The sequence below is a fragment of the Haliotis rubra genome, unplaced genomic scaffold (assembly GCF_003918875.1).
Source record: "Haliotis rubra isolate DU_JTF1 unplaced genomic scaffold, ASM391887v1 Scf128, whole genome shotgun sequence".
Classification (NCBI taxonomy): Eukaryota; Metazoa; Mollusca; class Gastropoda; order Lepetellida; family Haliotidae; genus Haliotis; species Haliotis rubra.
Genome location: NW_025765203.1, coordinates 1,788,159 through 1,813,136, shown reverse-complemented (window position 1 = coordinate 1,813,136; position 24,978 = coordinate 1,788,159). Strand labels below are relative to the sequence as shown.

At 39.0% G+C, this 24,978-nt stretch overlaps 1 protein-coding gene across 1 annotated transcript in view; it reads right to left on the bottom strand.

The window, feature by feature from the left end:
• Window positions 1-24,978, bottom strand: part of LOC124266809 (diacylglycerol kinase delta-like) — a 171,532-nt gene that overhangs the window by 14,683 nt on the left and 131,871 nt on the right. Inside the window, 20 exon segments of the mRNA XM_046701614.1 lie at window positions 766-879; window positions 1,456-1,501; window positions 2,110-2,379; window positions 3,104-3,164; window positions 3,167-3,220; window positions 3,661-3,846; window positions 4,242-4,418; window positions 5,083-5,170; window positions 5,741-5,842; window positions 6,310-6,381; window positions 8,187-8,289; window positions 8,835-8,929; window positions 9,575-9,633; window positions 10,200-10,283; window positions 10,446-10,500; window positions 13,738-13,846; window positions 14,526-14,608; window positions 15,074-15,253; window positions 15,682-15,807; window positions 20,152-20,261. Of these exon segments, the coding sequence (XP_046557570.1) occupies window positions 766-879; window positions 1,456-1,501; window positions 2,110-2,379; window positions 3,104-3,164; window positions 3,167-3,220; window positions 3,661-3,846; window positions 4,242-4,418; window positions 5,083-5,170; window positions 5,741-5,842; window positions 6,310-6,381; window positions 8,187-8,289; window positions 8,835-8,929; window positions 9,575-9,633; window positions 10,200-10,283; window positions 10,446-10,500; window positions 13,738-13,846; window positions 14,526-14,608; window positions 15,074-15,253; window positions 15,682-15,807; window positions 20,152-20,261 (2,174 nt within the window).

Sequence of the window (24,978 nt, the reverse complement as noted above, 5' to 3'; positions counted from 1 at the left end):
TTTCATTGATTTTATAACTCCTAGAACCAACTCCTGGCAGTTACTGAAGCCAGTAGTTTAGCTTAAAAGCTCTCTTCTTACATCAGAAGTAAAGTTCTGATCCTGTTAGCTTGATGAATATTTACATATTCCCCGCAAGGAGGGAAATCAATCTCTGACCACTAGTAGGAGTGGTTGTCAGTTTAGCTTTACGCCACACTTACCAATATTCCAGCTATATGGCCTCGGTCTGTAAATAATCAAGTCTGGACCAGACAAAAATCCAGTGAGCAACAGCATGAGCATCCATCTACGCAAATGGGATACGATGACATGTGTCAACCAAGTCAGTGAGTCTGACCACCCGATCCCGTTAGTTGCCTCTTACAACAAACATGGGTCTAACCCGGATCTTCACGGGTCCTCTGACCATTAGAACACATCCCTTATGCCAAACCACACACGTTCACCTCATTCAAACTGAACAGCTGCCTTCTATCAATCTCTTTTCTGTTTAATTCTTTTGTATTGGGAAAATAATTTCGTTGAAGCAGTATCGTGATATATATATGATTCTAATGTATCCTGCGAGAGGGTTTATACCATGCATCTCCTCCACCATTTGACCCTAAACAGTCCAACTAGTCTACATGCCACCCTAATATATACAATCATTTTGTTCTGATTACACAACCAACAGACATAATACTTGTAAAGAGATCTCAATACACCAGGAAATCATTACCCAATCACTAGTTCCCCCGGTCTTATTAGAGCCATGCCTACCTGACAGATTCGATGATGTTGAATGTCGATGACCCTTGACACAGCCATCTGCACTCCCCCAAACACAGCTACCACTTCAAGAATCTTGTCATCAAAGCTTGGGGCAGTGAAGTTCTGGAAAAGTTTCAATGCTGTCAATTTTTACGAACATACAAGACTATGGCATCAGGGTACAATGTGTCACAGAATCAGTCTAGTAAAAGCTGAAAGTGGTTTTTAGCTTCATCAACCAGGTAGTCCATAGTCAGCATATCTGAACCATCCAATCCACAGTACAGTAGAAATATTCCACTATCAGTGCAGTGGCTTCTATATTCTCAATTTAGACACTTCAAGCATTTCTGATCTGATTTGTTATAATGCAAATGAATGCAACTGGGCAGTTCCAAATGGAGCATGATAAAGACAGTGATATATCTATGTCAGTAAGTACTGAAACAGATTCATTTTGAAAACCGACATTTGCTTGGCCCAACACTTTCCATCTTGACTGAGAAGTCCAAGTTCAAATGATAGAATCTATAGACAGTTTGTCACATCTTGGCAGAGATTTTGATTTTGAGAAAAATTAAATTGATTACCGGTAAATGAGATTGGGATCAACTATGATGTACAGATTGCAAAATCATTACTGCATTACAATTCATAAGGAACATTAACACCATGGATAATAAAGTGAAGTATTCTTACTATATCTTCTTTGGTACCACCCCAGAAATTTGCCCCTCCACCATAACTGAAAATAAACAGAAAACAGTAAATACAGGCAGAATGAGAAAATAGGCAAATAAATATATAGAACTATCACTATCAGCAAATGATTCTCACACCAGTTACTCTCCTCTGACCGGTGAATGATGAGGAAAGAATGCTCTTCCCCCAGATACATATCTTCACAGTAGGATATTCCAATAGTGAGAATATGTCTGGCCACAGGCAGCAAGTTTACAACTGTATCACAATGTGGACGACAGCATGAGCAAGGATCTGCAAATGATCAGCAGTTTTGACCAATCAGTGAGCCCTTGTACCAAAGCAATTAGCAAGCCAACCAATCAGCACTTGATCCACAGATATTAGAAATATTGCCCAGTCAATCAACAAGTAAACAATCAAACAGACATTTTCTCCAATCAATCAGCCCAAAACTCCAATCAGTCAACAATTGTGCCCAAAAAAACAACACATGTCCTCAGTCAACTGACTTCTGTCCCTCAGCAATCAACAACTGTGCCAAGACAACGGACAACTGTGCCCACACAATCAACAGTCCTGCCTAAGGTCTGTCTTCCTTCTTCCTGTCAGTGATGTCATCATGCCTGAACTACTTTCCATGCAACTGACCTTGGAATGTTGAGAATGACGATCCCCTTAAGACTTGGCAGTGGAATTCTCTGTCCATCGCACTCCAGGAGAACTCTCTGGTCCAGGTTTTTGAAGGTGCGATGTAGGATCTCCTTGCTGGCCAGTACTCCATACCACATCAGATTCTTCGTCCGACTCCGACACTTCTCCGGGTGCTCGTCCCTCTTCATCTGGAACTCCAGGTTTATCTTGGCATCGAGACCAATCCCGAAGTAGTTGTTCATGACACACCTCTCTGTGTACAGCTCTCTGAAGGATACACAACAAGAAATATTTCACTGAAAGTTATTAGACAATCACATCTGAAAATAACTACAATGTCAACAGTAGTTTATATTCATTTTCAAATTAACGAAAGCACAACAAAGGAAAATGGGCTACATCATTCCACAATGAGAGCGATAGTTCATCTAATAAAGAGGATTGGTGATAAACTGGTCATAGTGCTAAGCATGCTGCAAGCAATTCTAGCAATGGTACACAAGATGTCACAACAAATTTTACGGAGGGATAACAACATATGGATGGACAACTTCTGTATTACAGTGAAAGTGACGTTTCGGTGTAGGTTAATATGGTGATTAATACATAAGAGGGCGAAAATATCAGGGTTCATATTTTTCATACGATGCCCTAGGGCAAAATATCACTTTGTCATGGTGAGTAGATTTGGGTTTATTTTCCTCAGTTTGATGACTTCGGTAATAAATAGAATAGCATTTTTGTGCCCATATCATACTATGTTTACAACACTTGTGCCTAAAAATCGGTATATCCTTTGCTCTCACTCAGGAAATACCAACATTTAGACATTCGTGCTGTAAACATAGTATGACATTGGCACTCATATAATATCCTCTATGAATGTTAGAAACATCACTCTCTCTGTAACAAAGAAGTTGTTCATCCATATATTGTTATGCTGCCTCACTTCTCCAACTGTCAAATGCTTCTAAAGGAAGTTAAATCTTACGGAATATCTTCTTCTAATAGCGGTGATGCTGCAGCACAGAGGGCGTCAGCGTTGGCCAGAGCACCTTGCTGATGAAGCTGCCTCCACCCAGTGTCTTGGCCAGACTGCTGCTCATCCCTGGAGCAGACGACAAGGCAGCCATTTTGAATTGCCATTATTTTATTTTTAGCATTTATTTAGAATTTGAGTTCATTCATTTTGCATTTTTCATCCTCATCAACACCATAAAAACATTTCCACAAGATAAGGAATTATAAATTTCATGAAGAGTCACAGTGTGTACATTTCTCATTCATTGGAAAGCAGATTCTGTTCTAGCAAATAATGGGAAATTTTGTGATAAAAGATTACAACAACAAAAATCTAATACAAACTTAAAAACTGAATTACTTCAATTTTAGCAACGCGTAATTATAAACGTGGAATTACAATATATATCTTCATCCAAAGAATATTTATCCAAATCATCCATAAGGCCAAACATTTATTTCACAAGACTTCAAAACAGACGGATTATTTACTATGCCCTGGCCCAGACCAAGATGGCAGCCACTCACCTGGCAGCATCATGTGGTGGTCAAGGATGGGCAGTCCAAGAGTTGGGGGGACATTCAGGGTGTCTTTGGAGGGACTCCTGTCACGGCCGCGGGTACAGAGGTTGGAGCCCACGCTGGCGGAGCGGTTAAACGTACTCATGCTGCTGATCCTCCGTGACGACGGACCTCTTGGAGAGCGAGATCCATCTGACACAAAATATGTAACATTTAACAAATGTAATATACATCTTGTAAAATATCCCACACTTTTGTGCCATCTTAAAAACAAATTCTGTTAGGCAATACACAATAAATAATTTTTGATAATAATAATAATGTTAAATTATCAACACTAACATTGAGAGGGTAAACAATTAGCTATGCTGTCTGCGTCCAGAAGCTTACTGGACTGAAAGAAATTGTACAAGACTCGGGCTTCTGACTAGTGGCTATGGCCATAGATGAGCTATGAAGTTTTGAGACAGTATTCCTTGTATTTTCTGGTTGTAACTGTCACAAATTTGACATTTCTCAATGACATGATCAAAACCGTGCTAACATATTCTAAACAAGTCAAAGTGTTGTCAGATAACAGCACTCACCTATACGACTTGGAGCCGGTGGAGGTGGAGGAGGAGGAGGTTCCATTGTGAATATTGAGAAGCTTGGTGCCGACCGAGACGTCGTTCCATCTGTCAAGCCAGCATTCTCCAGGTCCCGATTATCTGCCCCTGCTCCAAGCATCATCTGTCGTGTCTGCTCATTTTGTTCATCGACAGCTGCAATGTAAGGGGCTCTGTGTGAATCAGGCAGAGTAGAAATCACAGTTGCTGCATCACTGAGTGGATTCATGGGTCAGCACATCCTATAGGCATGAGGAACCTGAGTTAACTATGCCCAGTCTAGGTGAAGGATGTGTGAAATCCCCCGAGCCAATCACATCAGTTTTCTTAAGTGATGCAGCTTTATATAATATAACAAATTCAGACACTTCAATAGAACAAAATAGGAAACCTGGACTGCATGCCATTGTGAAAAACATCCTCATCACTACAATGATCCCAAACATGAGTTTACGATCACTTTAGCCCTAAGATCCCTTTGTATAACAGTACCCTGCACAAGCCACCTCACACGGCACTGTGTAGTTGCCACTGCACTCAAAGTACAGGCTGCATCAGATATCCACAATATATGCAGCACAGCCTTTATTATTTTCCATTCAGAACTGCTAGGTTGTGTTAGTTTTCAGATAAAGATATCAGAGTTGATGCTCTGAATGCTCAACTCACTGGTTCCAAGAACACAGAAGAAACAGCAGTGTTGGGCTAATTAGAAAGTTCCGTGACCTCATATATAGAGTTTGTCATCTCTTCACAAAGAGAAGATAACATGCTATTGCTGCACTGCTGTGACCAACCTGTTTAATTGAAGTGATCCTACCTTTTTCTGTGTGTTCTATTATCTGACGCACTGCTTTCTTCAAGCTGTTGGCTCGTGACATCAAGGCATCGCGGGGTCGGAATATGGCCTGAAGAAACACCGAGGAGGATCATGTTAACTCATAACTTGCATCTTGCAAAAAACATTCCGATTATTACACATGTAACAAATTCTGTATGGCTACAACATTAATAATTGGTAATCATTTTTATGGTTTAAAGATCAAATATAGTATGCAGCAGAGAGAGGTTGTTTGGTTCTGGCACAGTCAGGCTGGCAAGGTTCATCATCAGCTCAGGGCCCTTGGCCCTGGTACACGCAGCCCAGACAGCGTCTAGTCAAACCAACCAAGAACTTTCCAGAGAAAATGGAGACAGCCCAACACTGCAGCATTCTGCATTACCCAGTGGGTCAGAATGGCTGTGCTTCTGTTGGAGAACCAGGGCACTCTCTTGATCTCTTGGCACAGATAAGGAGAGTGCCCTCGATCAGGAGGTACCAAACCAGGGCACCAAGAACAATTGGGAGTCAGGATGACAGTATACTGTGATGAAGGAGGGGTTATTATGATTATATTATATCAATTATAAAAATAACCCTTCTTTCTTCACTACCAGATTCCAACCGACATGCAGACAAACCACTGTAGTTGACTTACAGATCTGACTTTGATGGGCCCAGTTATCTCCCCTGGGACGATGTCTCTCTCGGGGGAGCCAATCACAGGCTCCTCCACAATCTCTTCCTCTTCCTCCGGCTCCTATAACATGATCCAGACATGAGGAACAGAACAATTCAACATCAGTTGGGTATTCATCATAAACAAATATCTGCTTACGGACCATTCATAATTTATAGCTAGGGGGGTGGGAGGGGGTTGGGGGTGATGACGATTTTTATGGAGAAGCATGTACAATGTGAATGAGTGCCCCTAAGATTTATGTACAAAGTAAGTGACACCCCCTGCATGTCATGTACAAAATCAATGATCCCCCCCCCTCTAATTTTTAAGCATAATTTTTTGAATATATTCATGTACAGAATAGCTGACAAACCAACCCCACCCCAACCCCCAACCCCGAACATGTATACAAAATTGATGACCCACCTACCTTCCCAGAACAAAATGGGTGAAACAAACCACCACCACCCCCCTTAAAATCATCATCACCCCCTAGCCATAAATTAAACGGTCCCTTATTGCAATGTTGGCCCGTGTGTACTTACCTCTGTGGAAACCTTTGATTCCTGGTTAAGAGTCTTCAACAACCCTTCAAGTTTTTCATTTAACACAGCACACTGCAACAAACAGACAACCAGTTGAATACACTTCCTACTGCAAGCAAGAGTGACAACAGTATAAGAATCCATACCGAAACGTCGCATCATGTACATAAGTAAGTATAAAAGAAGTTGTTATCCATAAAGAATGTATATAGAGACATTGGGTTTTGTAAATACATGCTTTCTGCATTTGCGTTCGATCCAATCAACAAATACTGAGGTGGTGAACTACTGCGTGGCTGGAGACTGTCGTTCATCCAAGTACAAAGCAGGACTTGAAACTCACAATCTGAGTTTGCACCGGTTTCCGTCCGATCCAGCCATCCGAGAAAAATGGATGCAGTTTGTTTGCAACCCCACCACCCACAGACATAATAACATGTCATGTGTACAAGTATCACACCAGCCTGTCTGTGTAATAATATTACATGATGTGACAGAGACAGAACTCAGGTGCACGAGCCATAAATCAATGTATTTTGTTTATGGTGTATAACCTGATAGGTGTTAAGTTCAAATTGCATGTGGTCAATGATTGAAGTTGTGTATTGCATATTGTCATAAGCAGACAGGCAGGCAGACACATAGGTGTCAATAAAACAGACACTGAGTTTTGTCTGTGACAGAGTGCTGGGGTGAAATTAGTGAATCGTTTGAACTCTGATTTCGAGGGGGGGTTTCATCGGCGTCTTCCCACTTCACCCAACTCCTATTTTTCAACTTTATAAGTTGAATTTGCATTTTTGATAATTTGTTACTGTAAGTCCATACCGAAAGGTATCAGAATCTGCAAAGTTGTGTTTTGCGTTGCATGTGACCTTTAAACAAAACAAAACTGAAGAATTTAACAATCTAACTTGTATTATCTATTATCCATATAAAATGAGAGAAAAGGGAAAGAGATCCTTACGTGCCCACACCTATTTTTGTGATGAGCAAACACTATAGTTTAGTGTATAGTTTATAGTTAAAAATTAGGTGGAGGGTACGTAAGGAACTCTTACCGAGAAAAGTTGGAAAAATAAAAAATAGGTAATTAAAATTCTAAAAAAAATCCTGTACAGCTATACATACTTATGTTACTGATATTTTTCACTGGGGGTGTAAGATAATCTATGCAGGTAGACAGGTAAATGCTATGAATTTTTCAGAAATTATTTTCCCTCTTTTCGTTCACGCCTTCATACCTGTTTAGAATATGCATATTAATATGTATATGGGCCTGTGACCTTCATATGTAATAAACACTTTGATGATGACACTTGGCCAGAAACCTGCCAGTCAATATATCGCAATATGTATTGCAATATCTCTTACATTATTGCAATATATCGCAATATGAGAATCAGGGCAATATCCAGCCCTACTCCTCATGCCGAAGACCTGGGTTCGATTCCCCACATAGGTACAATGTGTGAAGCACCTTCCTGGTGTCCCCCTACTGTGATATTGCTTGAATATTGCTAAAAGCGGCATAAAACCAAACTCACTTATATAGCTGAACACTGGATGGACAAAAACAGATTCTCTCCCTTTGACCATTCATGGTCAAACATGAGTTATGCCCCTTTGACCACAGAGATTTCTAAATGCATGTAAGATCAAGGCAGCAGACATGAGAATGTCAAGAACTGGCAGCAAACAACAATGTGGCAGTCAATAGCCTGAGCAACAGTTTTCTCTTCAGGTATTTTACACATTACAAAATGTAACCACAGAATTGTCATTAATGATGGGGACCTAGATCATCATCATCATCATCATCATCATCATCATCATCATCATCATCATCATCATCATCATCATCACCAGATCCTTACCTTCATGGCTATTGATTCTCCCTCAGGCTCTTCCTTCTCAGGCTCCTCTTCATGAGAGTCTCCTACTTTGGCTACAAAATCTTTGACAGTTTCACATAAAACTCTGAAACAAAAAACAACATGCTCTTGTTTCAACAGGAAAATGAAACTGGATCCTAAATTTTTAGATTACATTTAACAAATTAAGATTCTTAAATCTATACATCCCATAACATCTTATACAAAGCTCTCTCTGGGATATAGTGAACATCTCAAACATAAATATTCTGTTGAGGTTGAAGGAGGTTGAGGGAGGATGAAGGAGGTTGAGGGAGGTTGAAGGAGGTTGAGGGAGGATGAAGGAGGTTGAGGGAGGTTGAAGGAGTGAGGAGGTTTTATGCCACTTTTAGCAATATTCCAGCAACATCACGGCAGGGGACACCAGAAATGGGCTTCATACACTGTACCCATGTTGGGAATCGAACCCGGTCTTCTGCATGACGAGCAAACGCCTTAACCACTAGGCTACGACACTGCCCCGGGCGTTGAAGGAGGTTGTGGCAAGTTGAAGGAGGTTGGGGGAGGTTGAAGGAGGTTGTAAGTTGAGGGAGGTTGAAGGAGGTTGAGGGAGGTTGAAGGAGGTTGAGGGAGGTTGAAGGAGGTACTCACTTGGCAGAGGATATCACAACCTGATGATCTTCGGAATGAAGTATTTTGGACAGATGGGCAGCGACAGAGTCCTCATACTGGGAGATGGGATCAGTCTACAAGGAGAGAAGGACACCATTACACCAACACTGCGTCAGTAGAACACTCAACTCAGCAGCAACATAATCATTCCATCAGCCCAGGGTCTTATTAAATGTACCATTCAATTTGATTGGCCCATGTAATTAGCGAATCACATTTCATCTTACAGAATGTTTTTCATCATTATTAAGGTAGGTATTATAGCAAATGTACACAGTAAAACATAAAAACAGTTCTTGAGATTGTACCACTAATTGTTCAGATGAGTATAGGATTTACTTCTATTCATTATAAGGATCATATTAACAATTTGGCTGTTTATAACTTGCAGTAAAATCAAACTGCGTCAAGAAGGCTTGTTCATGTTTCAGACAAGATACACTATTGACATACAGAACCACTTAATAATTATCATCGCTATTGTTATTATTAAAAATTCTAATGCTGTGATTCTAAATGCTGTGATTCTAAATGCTGATTGGTTTATTGAAGCCATATGTCATCACAGTGCTTCATTGTTGAGAACTATATGATGACATTTTAACAGAGATGTGGTCAATGAAGTGGTGATTAACACATTTTGTGAACGACTCATTTCAACCCCAGATATTGATACAGGCACTGATGTAAAGTGGCTGATATTTCTGGGGTATGCGCACCTGTTGAGACAGTTTCCTTGGGGGTGGCATAGTTCCCTCATACGTCCATATACTCCAGCTGAAACAGCAATGGTATTCCTCAACAAACATGCCAGAATTAACTAAAATAGTTCAAGCTCTTTATATTTAAAGTCTCCTCGCATAATCTGGTCACACATTTTCTATGCCATTTCACTCTGTACATTCTAAAACACAGCAGTGAAACACTTTAGTTGAGTGATGAATTACACCCCAATCACCGATTGTACGGCTATATCACTAATGCTATAAAAATTAATGTAATTAAGTTTGAACGGATAAAACCAGATTCGTTGATTGCACGAAATCCAACCCACCAGGCTGTGACATCCCCCAGCAAGGTCACACAGCAAGGTCACACACTGCCAAGCTAATATTCTGTCAGCTCTAACAAACAGCAAAGTGGTAGGACCATAGCCTATGGAATTCATGTGTGTGATTCTTTGAGCACAGTAACCACACCAACGGATACTCACCGATCTAACTTTGAGCACAGTAACCACGACAACGGATACTCACCGATCTAACATTGAGCACAGTAACCACGACAACGGATACTCACCGATCTAACATTGAGCACAGTAACCACGACAACGGATACTCGGGCGATCTAACATTTTAATCCACGCATAACGGATACTCACCGATCTAACATTGAGCACAGTAACTGGACGTAACGATGTCACCGCATCTAACATTGAGCACAGTAAGTAATGCATAACGGATACTCACCATCTAACATTGAGCACAGTAAACCATAACGGATATTCACCATCTAACATTGAGCACAGTCCCAAACGGATAGCACCCCTAGTTTCTTGGCAGCTGGAAGTTTAGTGTATCGCTATCAAATGTCTCTTCCCTAGAACCCGCAAATCAGCCCCAAACGGTAGCACCCTTATTTGGCACTGAAACATTACAAGGTTACAAATCAGCAGCTTTAATTCCATGCAAATTTGACACTCGTTCACACATACAACTAAAATATTACTCAGTCTATTAAATATTCCTCAATCACACAGACTATTTACTATTCCACAGTCAGACAGATACTATTAAATATTCCTCAATCACACAGGCTATTTACTATTCCACAGTCAGACAGATACTATTAAATATTCCTCAATCACACAGGCTATTTACTATTCCACAGTCAGACAGATACTATTAAATATTCCTCAATCACACAGACTATTTACTATTCCACAGTCAGACAGATACTATTAAATATTCCTCAATCACACAGGCTATTTACTATTCCACAGTCAGACAGATACTATTAAATATTCCTCAATCACACAGACTATTTACTATTACACAGTCAGACAGATACTATTAAATATTTCTCAATCACACAGACTATTCACTATTCCACAGTCAGACAGATACTATTAAATATTCCTCAATCACACGGACTATTCACTATTCCACAGTCAGACAGACACTATTAAATATTCCTCAATCACACAGACTATTTACTATTCCACAGTCAGACAGATACTATTAAATATTCCTCAATCACACAGGCTATTTACTATTCCACAGTCAGACAGATACTATTAAATATTCCTCAATCACACGGACTATTTACTATTCCACAGTCAGACAGATACTATTAAATATTCCTCAATCACACAGACTATTTACTATTCCACAGTCAGACAGATACTATTAAATATTCCTCAATCACACAGACTATTTACTATTCCACAGTCAGACAGATACTATTAAATATTCCTCAATCACACAAACTATTTACTATTCCACAATCAGACAGATACTATTAAATATTCCTCAATCACACAGACTATTTACTATTCCACAGTCAGACAGATACTATTAAATATTCCTCAATCACACGGACTATTTACTATTCCACAGTCAGACAGATACTATTAAATATTCTCAATCACACAGACTATTTACTATTCCACAGTCAGACAGATACTATTAAATATTCCCTCAATCACACAGACTATTTACTATTCCACAGTCAGACAGATACTATTAAATATTCCTCAATCACACAGACTATTTATTTATTCCACAGTCAGACAGATACTATTAAATATTCCTCAATCACACAGGCTATTTACTATTCCACAGTCAGACAGATACTATTAAATATTCCTCAATCACACAGACTATTTACTATTACACAGTCAGACAGATACTATTAAATATTCTCAATCACACAGGCTATTTACTATTCCACAGTCAGACAGATACTATTAAATATTCTCAATCACACAGACTATTTACTATTCCACAGTCAGACAGATACTATTAAATATTCTCAATCACACAGGCTATTTATTATTCCACAGTCAGACAGATACTATTAAATATTCCTCAATCACACAGACTATTTACTATTACACAGTCAGACAGATACTATTAAATATTTTTCAATCACACAGACTATTCACTATTCCACAGTCAGACAGATACTATTAAATATCTCTCAATCACACGGACTATTCACTATTCCACAGTCAGACAGACACTATTAAATATTCCTCAATCACACAGACTATTTACTATTCCACAGTCAGACAGATACTATTAAATATTCCTCAATCACACAGGCTATTTACTATTCCACAGTCAGACAGATACTATTAAATATTCTCAATCACACGGACTATTTACTATTCCACAGTCAGACAGATACTATTAAATATTCCTCAATCACACAGACTATTTACTATTCCACAGTCAGACAGATACTATTAAATATTCTCAATCACACAGACTATTTACTATTCCACAGTCAGACAGATACTATTAAATATTCCTCAATCACACAAACTATTTACTATTCCCACAATCAGACAGATACTATTAAATATTCTCAATCACACAGACTATTTACTATTCCACAGTCAGACAGATACTATTAAATATTCTCAATCACACGGACTATTTATTTTATTCCACAGTCAGACAGATACTATTAAATATTCCTCATTCACACAGACTATTTACTATTCCACAGTCAGACAGATACTATTAAATATTCCTCATTCACACAGACTATTTACTATTCCACAGTCAGACAGATACTATTAAATATTCTCAATCACACAGACTATTTACTATTCCACAGTCAGACAGATACTATTAAATATTCCTCAATCACACAGACTATTTACTATTCCACAGTCAGACAGATACTATTAAATATTCCTCAATCACACAGACTATTTACTATTCCACAGTCAGACAGATACTATTAAATATTCCTCAATCACACAGACTATTTACTATTCCACAGTCAGACAGATACTATTAAATATTCCTCAATCACACAGACTATTTACTATTCCACAGTCAGACAGATACTATTAAATATTCCTCAATCACAGACTATTTACTATTCCACAGTCAGACAGATACTATTAAATATTCCTCAATCACACGGACTATTTACTATTCCACAGTCAGACAGATACTATTAAATATTCCTCAATCACACAGACTATTTACTTTTATTCCACAGTCAGACAGATACTATTAAATATTCCTCAATCACACAGACTATTTACTATTCCACAGTCAGACAGATACTATTAAATATTCCTCAATCACACAGACTATTTACTATTCCACAGTCAGACAGATACTATTAAATATTCCTCAATCACACAGACTATTTACTATTCCACAGTCAGACAGATACTATTAAATATTCCTCAATCACACAGACTATTTACTATTCCACAGTCAGACAGATACTATTAAATATTCCTCAATCACACAGACTATTTACTATTCCACAGTCAGACAGATACTATTAAATATTCCTCAATCACACAGACTATTTACTATTCCACAGTCAGACAGATACTATTAAATATTCCTCAATCACACAGACTATTTACTATTCCACAGTCAGACAGATACTATTAAATATTCCTCAATCATACAGACTATTCACTTTTCGTCAGTCTCACACATATTATTTACTGTTCACTATTCGTCAATCTCACACATATTATTTACTGTTTGAAAAATATTTGCAATTCTATCTACATGTTCTTAAATATTCATTTCATATGACCATTTTCCTGGATAATTAATCAAAATTTGTAACACAAAATTTCCCCATTTAAAATGTTCTTGAGGGCAGTAATATAACGCACCTGTCGATGTAGATCTAGTTTGTCAATCTCAGATAGCACCCATCCAATACTGCCATCACCCCCACAGATGAGAATACGGAAGGAATCAAATTTTTGGAATAATCGTAGCCTGAAACACAAAGCAATATCGTTCACACACAGAAAGAGACAACTAGAACATAGATGAGCAGGAGAATATTGTCAAAGACGTCACTTGTTTTCTATGAGGGCAAGAGCTGGATGTATTTCTGCTTCATTCAAGCATGCCAGCTTGGTGTGGGAGATAAGCCCTTTTCCTAGCTGATTGTCAGGACAATGTTTAACACCGCACTTGGCAATATTCCAGCTATATGGTGTCAGTCTGTTAATAATTAATGATGGACCAGACAATCCAGTGATCAACAGCATGAGCATCGATCTACACAATTGGGATACGATGACATGTGTCAACCAAGTCAGCGAGTCTGCCTAGTAAATATAGTTACTGGGGTAGTTGTCTGTTACGACAAGCATGGGTTGCTCAAGACCAATTCTAACCCAAATCTTCATGGGTTTAAGAACATTGAGACCTCTGACATTGGTTCACGTGAACAAAATAAACAGGCTGCATGTGGATATCTGAGAGGGACAGTCAACCCCTTCCATGCAGCTCTAAAGCAGAAAGCTACATGTAGTTTACATGTGTAAAAAGTCACAGTTCAGGTGTACCGCAGCTCAATCAAACTTTTGTTTTATATTAATTTTCAGTTTATTTTAAAGGGTGTCGAAGAGATTGCTGACTTAGAGGGAAAGGACATAGTCCAACTCACCCTGGGTACGGGCCTCCATTCATGAGATCAAAAACCTGAGCAGGATTCAACAGCTGCTTAAATCTTCGTAAAAATTTTACTCCCTGAAAAATAATATACATGATATAATCCATAATTAATAATAAATCTTGAAAGTTTACCACCCGCCTTTTCCAACAGACCAACGTGCATATATTCCTGATTATACAGCAACTTTTGACTCTAAGGTATTGCCTGGGTACCCGGTGGGTACAATATTTTGTTACAAAGTGCTGAGATTGTTTCTGTTCATAAACAGAAATACATGTCTGTCTGTCTGTGATGAATTGTAGTATTTCAGGTGTTTCAACAACCAAAGTTCAAGATCACGTCTGCGTCAAGCATCTGTTGCCACTAATTCTGTCATTTTTCCATCAGTTTCTGCCCATGATGTCAAATTCCATCACTTTCTGGCTATACAGAAATACTAGTATTCAGCTTGTACCACTTATGATATGTCTCTCCACCTTTACTATTGTGTTCCATGTGTTTCCAACTGTAACTACTGTGTTGCACGGGTTCAACTGTACCTGATTGTCGCCACTCTTGGTGTTGACGTACACCAGCAGTGGGCTGGTCCCAGGCGGGCGTGTCGCCTCCCAATAGCCGTCCGAGTCAATGCTGTTAATAGCGATGGGAGGGAGCACAGACAAGCGGCATTGACCAAGGGGGCATTTCTTATAGAATTGTTCTTTACAGGACGTATGCACCTGAAAATATATTGTCAGTTGTGAAAATCATTGTGAAAATCATTGAGAGAATGTGTCATTAAAAACACAAGGTAAAAAAATGAATCTCCAACTGGGCCAACACATGGAAAACATTTAATTGCACATCCTTTTACCATCAAGTTAACCATTCAAACTAGTCTGTCATACAGACCCTGAAGCAAATATATCCAAGAAAGCCCACACAAGTCTAGAAAATGTGGCAAGTATAGATTTCCTCTCAGGGCTCCTTTTCATTATATTATAGTTTTTTTACTATGAACTTTTTTCAGTAAAATATGTTCATTTCAGAGACTAGTTGTTAGTCTACCTTCAAACCAACAATACAACACAGAAGACATACAGTTAGTAACAACCGTGTGGGGCCCCTGCTGCTCAAGCTGCAGCCCTGACCATGGATGTGTACTCACCATAGCTCGACACCAGAGGCAGCGCCAGTCCTGGAGGCGGAGAACGCTGCCGCAGGTTTTATCACAGACATTGCATTTAGCACTGACAGGTAGGTTGCCTTCTAACCACTGATGTGGTAATGAGATCTGAAACAGGCACAAACATTGTAGAGACTTCTCCAACAGATTATAACTCTTTTAGTCAAGTCAGTGAGTCAGTTATAACATTCAGTTTAACCACTGCATATTGAAGTAATGTAGGGCAAGACAGACAGAATCAGGTCGAAGGTGTTGACTAATTTCGTAAACCCACATGTAGAGGTGTGCTGATGACAGGGCAAGGGTCATAATTGGGCAGATTTGGGGTAAATCCACCAGTAGCGGATCCTGGTATGGTGAAGGGAAGGAACTCAAGTTGAACTGAAAAGCATTTGATCAGTATGTCACCTATGCCCCAATGATTATTACTCTTGAATAAAATAAATGGAATTATTTTTCAAGAGCTATTTAAATTATTTTTTTCAAGACCCAAATAATCTCTGAAATGCCATCCCATTCAACCAATCAACGACATCAAGGACAGTTGGAATCCCAGTTGACCTTGACAGTATTTCCAGGTTTGGCAACCCCTGGTTTCAGTAACATGGCAGCATCATGTCTGGCTTTCCTCCCTTGTTGGGCGACAAGTCGCAACCACAATACTGTTCACAGTGACGTTATACCCAACTCACTCTAACCATAGACAAAGAGCACTTTTCAAAGATATTCAAATATGACAAACTTCAGAGCAGCACACAGTAAGCTTGAAGTGACATTGATAAGTCTTTCTGTGACAGGGAACACCAACAAGATAGCTTTCCTTCTATCAAGGACAATATTGTATTTACAATTGAAAACCTGCAAACAATGAAAGCATATCAGACCTGAGCTTACAGACTTCTGCTTCTGGTCAAAATCAACAAAGTCAATGCTAGTCATCCAGAAGTACCCCCATCACCATCAACCCATATCTAAAGTCAAGCTTCCTGTCAATCATATCTCAGAAATAACAACTGGACCACAAGGAAGTAGTGTCAAGCACCCAAAATAAATATCAATAGGTACAAGGATATATATAAAGAACTCCTTAGAACTCTTTAGTGCTGCAAATCTCCCCTTCTACCTTGTCCCACGTCCCTAAGGCACCACCGCCTTAATTGACTTACATCATAAATTAGGACTTCAGCCTGAAGTTATCATAAACGGCAGCAACACTGAATCTACACTACAAGCCTCCAGTCAAACCTGTCTGAATTCACACACCTCTAGAAAACAGTAAATCCTAAGCCAAATAAAAGCTTGCCACCAATTCCACAATTCTAAGCTACCTAGCTAGCTGCAGGCATTGCCATAGAGCACTAACTACTAATCATAGCTATATAGAATATCCAGCAGGGAAGCCTAGAACTTAGTCGGGGTATTTCAGTCTGAATTGCCCCGGACAATCCTCCATCCCCAAGCCTCACTGATAATCGGCTTCAAACCAGCCCTTAGCCCAGTGACGGTGGTCTAGCTTCTGGGCAAATTTGACCCGTTACAGCTTCGCGGACAAGCCTAGTTGGCATGCTCTGGCCATGGTGTGTGTCGTGATTGTGCAGTCCCTGCAACTATCCTGTGATAGGCCTCATTGAGCGTGCTGGGTGCAGTCAGGGAGAATCAATGTGCCCGTGGGTACAGTTGCCAACCAGCAGTTTGACAAAAGCTTCTGGCTTGTGAAGACCGATCTTCAAGTACAGCCATTCCCCAAGAGGAACACTGATCTGAACACTGAAGGTCACCTGGGCTAAGTCAAAACTTACACCAATTTCGTACTTTGCCTGCAGGCATATTTCAAACAGTTGTACAGTACATTATGTTTATCATGAACAAAGGAGCATGCTTATAATGAACTAACACTGACTGACTGAGTTTGGTTTTACGCCGCTTTTAGCAATATTCCAGCAACATCACGGCGGGGGACACCAGAAATGGTATTGAACTAACAGACATACACAAGCATTTGTTTGGTTCCGGATAATTGCAGCATATTTCAGACAAAATACATATAACAAACTACAATTATAGCAATTACAGGTCCCTTTGAGTTCGTTATAACTATACTTTACTTTACATGCATTGCTTCTACGCAAAAAACAAACTTCCACTGAACATATCTCATCAATGCAGGTTCCTCTTTAGCCATTTACTGGTTAAGTGATGTTAGTTTCATGAACAAACTTTGAATTGTATGCTCAAGCCTACATTGACTATAAATATAGGTAATATATCACACAGAAATGACAAAAATAATGAATTTGAAATTTTGTAACTATCAGCAATCATGTCTTGGTTGGTAAACCGCCAGGAAGTGCTTACAACATTTACATCTCAGAATTTTATTCAACTTAGGATAAAAGTTGTTTAACAAACGATCATAGTTTCAAATCGCTATTATTGGTTTGTATTACAAGGGGATACGCGCAGTAGTTGGAACTGTGAAACAAATGCACGTGCGCTGCGTGATGAGCGTTAACTTAGACCAACCCTACATGTTCTCGGTGTTTCATTTAATGTGCATACCCTCTAGTAATACAAACCAATAATAGCAATTTGAAACTATGATCGTTTGTTAAACAACTTTTATTCTAAGTTGAATAAAATTCTGAGATTTTAATGTTCAATTGGCAAGGTAAAGTTATGAGGATTCGCAATCTTAATTTCACTTTATTTATTTACTTATTTGTTTAAAGTGAAATTCATCGGTACGTTTTCACTGCCAGCAGACTATAGTGCTGATGTAAGTTCAACTGAAGCTGGTGTAAGTTCAACTGAAGCTGATGTAAGTTCAACTGAAGCTGGTGTAAGTTCATCTGAAGCTGGTGTAAGTTCAACTGAAGCTGCTGTAAGTTCAACTGAAGCTGACTCAGGTTCAACTAAAGCTGGTGTAAGTTCAACTGAAGCTGGTGTAAGTTCAACTGAAGCTGATGTAAGTTCAACTGAAGCTGGTGTAAGTTCATCTGAAGCTGATGTAAGTTCAACTGAAGCTGGTGTAAGTTCAACTGAAGCTGATGTAAGTTCAACTGAAGCTGGTGTAAGTTCAACTGAAGTAAGTTCAACTGAAGCTGGTGCAAGTTCATCTGAAGCTGGTGTAAGTTCATCTGAAGCTGGTGTAAGTTCAACTGAAGCTGATGTAAGTTCATCTGAAGCTGATGTAAGTTCAACTGAAGCTGACTCAGGTTCAACTGAAGCTAATGTAAGTTCAACTGAAGCTGACTCAGGCTCAACTGAAGCTGGTGTAAGTTTAACTGAAGCTGGTGTAAGTTCAACTGAAGCTGGTGAAAGTTCAACTGAAGCTGGTGTAAGTTCAACTGAAGCTGGTGTAAGTTCAACTGAAGCTGGTGTAAGTTCAACTGAAGCTGGTGTAAGTTCAACTGAAGCTGGTGTAAGTTCATCTGAAGCTGGTGTAAGTTCAACTGAAGCTGATGTAAGTTCAACTAAAGCTGATGTAAGTTTAACTAGTGCTGATGTAAGTTCATCTGAAGCTGGTGTAAGTTCAACTGAATCTGGTGTAAGTTCAACTGAATCTGGTGTAAGTTCAACTAAAGCTGATGTAAGTTCAACTGAAGCTGGTGTAAGTTCAACTGAAGCTAGTGTAAGTTCAACTGAAGCTGGAGTAAGTTCAACTAAAGCTGGTGTAAGTTCAACTGAAGCTGGTGTAAGTTCAACTAAAGCTGGTGTAAGTTCATCTGAAGCTGGTGTAAGTTCATCTGAAGCTGACTCAGGTTCACCTGAAGCTGGTGTAAGTTCAACTGAAGCTGGTGTAAGTTCAACTAAAGCTGGTGTAAGTTCAACTGAAGCTGACTCAGGTTCAAGTAAAGCTGACTTATAAATTAACATCTATCATGATGAGAGACCAGATGAAATCTTTGACAGTCTCTCAATCTTGAGTGTGTACAAGGATGATGAGTTAAGAGTATGGACCTAGAGGCAATGTTCACCTATGTTAATCATTGGGCCAACATCACTCAAAACAAATTCAATTCATGGTATTTTCAAACCTGCATAGAACACCACTATGATCATATCGAATTGAAGGACACTCTAATCTGGGATACAAAGTGAAAGAACATAAGACACTAGACCATGAGACCATCCTCCACATGGGTAACGTGTTTGAGTAGCTTGACAATGGTACAACAATCTGTATCGAAACATTGCACTCACGAAATAAAGAAGTTGTTATTCATAAAGTTTGTCTATACTCAACTGGGGTGTATATTTGTGATGATTTTTTATTTAGAATTTCAAGACAAACAAGACTTTTCAGGGTTTTTTCTCTAAAAACAAAGTCACCAATGATGTTTTCTTCTTATTTGGACACACATTCCATCTGGAATCCACTTTATACTTTTATAAAATTATTTGTTTGAAGTATTTTCTGGAACAAATTATTTTTACAAAAACCAAACTTACTCCCTCCTCCTCTTCCTCGATGATGTCTTTACCAATTGATGACAGCGACGTCCACTTGCAGTCTGTAGGAGCACGGACTGCACATCGCTTATGAGCTTTGAATTTACAAACTGAAAAATAAACGTAACATTGATGCTTATGATATCAATCACTGGATTGTCTGGTCCAGACTTGATTATTAATGACCTGTCTTCACACAGCAATATCTGTGAGTGTGCCATGAAAAGGACAACACACATACAAAACAGCACGATTTTTTTTAACAAAAAACCCAAAACATTTGCTAATTTAATTTTTCCCTGGTCATCAAGACTCTTCAATTCTGAATGAAGATTAGAACAATCTAGAATCTGTTTTCATGGCTAACAACATGATTCTCAACAAATGCATACGTAAACATTTACAAAACCAAGGACAATGGCTGAGATAAATTTGTCCATCAGGGACAACTATTGCACAACATGAGACATAGCAGCATCTCCCGGACAACTATTGCACAACATGAGACATAGCAGCATCTCCAGGCCGTGTCTGCCGACCAACAACATCTTCACATAGCGCCAGACACAGACATGGAGTACCATCCGACTCACGGCAACATCATCACTCGATGCTTTATATTACAACTGTCCTCATCACCATATTGGGTTGAAACAGTACAAAGAGATCACATCCATAAACTGACAGCATTATCAGGTTCTCTACGTGACAGCAGAATCCATATTCTTTGTAAACAAGACAATATCCTCAGATGATATAATGGGACTTGCACTTTAGCAACCGTAAGTTTCAGTTGTCAATCTGAAATAAGTAAGCTTTAAAATTCTTTAAAGATGGATTCCCTAATCCTGAATGAAGCTGTTTGACAATGCATGAACTGTAGACTGATACCGCACATTGAATAGTGCATACTGACTGCTTGATACTGCATTCTGTTTAGATGAATACTTAATACTGTATACTCTTTGCAAAATACTGAACACTGATTGTTGCATATTGAATAGTGCATACTGACTGAATACTGCATACTGAATAGAGCATACTGACAGATGCATATTGCATACTAACTGCTGCATACTGACTAGCGATTACTGTATTCCAAATACTGCAAGTACATGCCTAAGCTCATGAATAATCAAACTTTTGCTTTTCGTTATCCAACCAACTCTACTTTACCTTTTAAGGATCTGTGATCCAATATTTGCACCAGATTCATATTTTACCTGGATTTTCCTGCATAAACTAAATCCATGCCTCCTTAACAAAACGTTCTTTACACAACAAATAGAACAGGTAAATATTGCTTCAACCGATGCTCATCAACTCGATAATTAGTCATACATCCAACAGATCCTTTCTTTGCTCTCAAGTGACAGAAAGCTTGGCAAAACCGAGAATGTTTTTGAGAGAAATGCAGGAAAAGGTTACACCATAAAGAATGGTGTTCTTTTCTGACAAAGCATATATTTTCTTTTACAAGAAAAAGAACCTTATCTGCCACTTCCCTTCACAGACCCTTGTGACGAAGCCTTGAAGCCTTGGTGCTGTCATACAAGCCAAAAACATTCACTTTTTGGAGAGCCTACCCCACCATTAAACCTATATCAGTTCTTTATATTTGATCGAAGAAATCCATAATTTTTCAATTTTATGCAATTATGCATTTCAATGCACATCTTTTCAGAACCCTGCTGCATACCTGAACACCATTGTGCAGGGAAGGCGCTGCAATATTGCTACACCCAAAGACACTCGTGTCACTCCCTAATCACTGCCAGACTATATATATCGCCTTGTAATTTGAAGCCAAGTTGGACTGGCCTGGACAGATTATGTGTCCTTTGTGTAGTCTGACTTCTTGAGCCAACGACAGGCTTGCTCCCTGGACATCGCTGATGAAAATATCTACTGTAAAGGTCAAACCTACAAGCAGGTAGTAAGTCGGCTGGCAAGTAGGTTCGATGGCACTGCGTTTATAGCTGGAGCCAACAAGACACATGGGATCACGCTGGCAACAACAGTGTCGTTTGCCGCTGATTGAAGCACACAGATTTTTTCTAAATGTGACAAACGATTGTTTTTTACCTCCACTGAATTTGTCTTTATCTTCTTTCTGATTCTCTGTTGATGGTGGACGAAGAAAAGGAAAAGGGGGGAAAGGGTGGTTGGGGGGGAGAGAGTTGTTATCTGGTCTCTTGTTATTTCCAGTTACTGTTTATTGATTGCTAACTTTGGAGACGTTTAAGGTGTTCTTTAAAAGCATTGTCATGTTGCCTAAGCTGGATAAAATTCCTGTTAGGAGGTTATTCCCTATTGTCATGATATTTTCCAGGCTACTGTGTTATTCCCTACTTTCAAGTTACTGTGCTATTCCCTACTTTCATGTTACTATGCTATTCCCTACTTTCATGTTACTATGCTATTCCCTACTTTCATGTTACTATGTTATTCCCTATTGTCATGCTATTTACTAGGCTATTCCCTACTTTCATGTTACTATGCTATTCCCTACTTTCATGTTACTATGTTATTCCCTATTGTCATGCTATTTTCCAGGCTATTCCCTACTTTCATGTTACTATGCTATTCCAACCTTTCATGTTACTATGTTATTCCCTATTGTCATGTTATTTTCTAGGCTATTCCCTACTTTAATGTTACTATGCTATTCCCTACTTTCATGTTACTATGTTATTCCCTATTGTCATGCTATTTTCCAGGCTATTCTCTACTTTCATGATACTATGCTATTCCCTACTTTCATGTTACTATGTTATTCCCTATTGTTATGCTATTTTCTAGGCTATTCCCTACTTTCATGTTACTGTGCTATTCCCTACTTTCATGTTACTATGCTATTCCCTACTTTCATGTTACTATGTTATTCCCTACTTTCATGTTACTATGCTATTCCCTACTTTCATGTTACTATGTTATTCCCTATTGTCATGCTATTTTCCAGGCTATTCCCTACTTTCATGTTACTATGCTATTCCAACCTTTCATGTTACTATGTTATTCCCTACTTTCATGTTACTATGCTATTCCCTACTTTCATGTTACTATGTTATTCCCTACTTTCATGTTACTATGCTATTCCCTACTTTCATGTTACTATGTTATTCCCTATTGTCATGCTATTTTCCAGGCTATTCCCTACTTTCATGTTACTATGCTATTCCAACCTTTCATGTTACTATGTTATTCCCTACTTTCATGTTACTATGCTATTCCCTACTTTCATGTTACTATGTTATTCCCTACTTTCATGTTACTGTGCTATTCCCTACTTTCATGTTACTATGCTATTCCCTACTTTCATGTTACTATGTTATTCCCTACTTTCATGTTACTATGCTATTCCCTACTTTCATGTTACTCCCTAGTGTCAGCTAATTCTTGCGGACATGTTATCCCCTAATGATATTAGCCCTACAGAGATGATATTCCCTACTGATATGTTATTTCCTACAGTGATATCCTTACTGATCTGTTATTAACTACTGTGATATCCCTACTGATGTGTTATTCCTACATACAGGGCTCCAGATAAGCGCCATATCAGCGTATGTACGGATAGAAAAAATGCACGATACGGTAGGAAATAATTTAGAAAACGTAGCTGATACGCACCACAGCAATGGTGTACGGTCTTAGAATCATTTACAGACGTATTTATCTGTTTTATTGTTCATTGACCTGTTTACACAAGAGTAGCAATGTTGTGGTGCATATATGAATTGCTGATACTCCATTAAATTCCATTCAGTACTCTAAATGTACTCTCAAGGTTTTCCAGTACTCCGATTTTGAAAAAAATAAGGAATACATCCTCCTGTTGTTGAAAAATTATCTGACTGACTGAGTTTGGTTTTACGCCGCTTTTAGCAATATTCCAGCAGCATCACGGCGGGGGACACCAGAATTGGGCTTCACACATTGTGCCCATGTGGGGATTCGAACCCGGGTCTTCGGCGTGACGAGCCAACGCTTTAACCATTAGGCTACCCCACACATGCCCCTAATTTTTTTTTTATCTGTACCTATTCCCTACCGCCCCTTAAAAATTTTTATCTGAGGCCTGTACATACATGTTATTCCCTACTGTGTTATCCTTACAGACATGTTATTCCCTACTGTGTTATCCTTACATACATGTTATTCCCTACTGTGTTATCCTTACAGACATGTTATTCCCTACTGTGTTATCCCAACAGACATGTTATTCCATGCTACCATGTTATCCTTACATACATGTTATTCTCTACAGTGTTATCCTTACAGACATGTTATTCCCTACTGTGTTATCCTTACATACATGTTATTCCCTACTGTGTTATCCTTACATACATGTTATTCCCTACTGTTGTCCTTACAGACATGTTATTCCCTACTGTGTTATCCTTACAGACATGTTACTCCCTACTGTGTTATCCTTACAGACATGATATTCCCTACTGTGTTATCCCAACAGACATGTTATTCCCTACTGTGTTATCCTTACAGACATGTTATTCCCTACTGTGTTATCCTTACAGACATGTTATTCCCTACTGTGTTATCCTTACAGACATGTTATTCCCTACTGTGTTATCCTTACAGACATGTTATTCCCTACTGACTGACTGAGTTTGGTTTCACGCCGCTTTTAGCAATATTCTAGCAACATCACAGTGGGGGACACCAGAAATGGGCTTCACACATTGTACCCATGTGGGGATTCGAACCCGGGTCTTCGGCGTGACGAGCCAACGCTTTAACCATTAGGCTACCCCACCGCCCTTATTCCCTACTGTGTTATCCTTACAGACATGTTATTCCCTACTG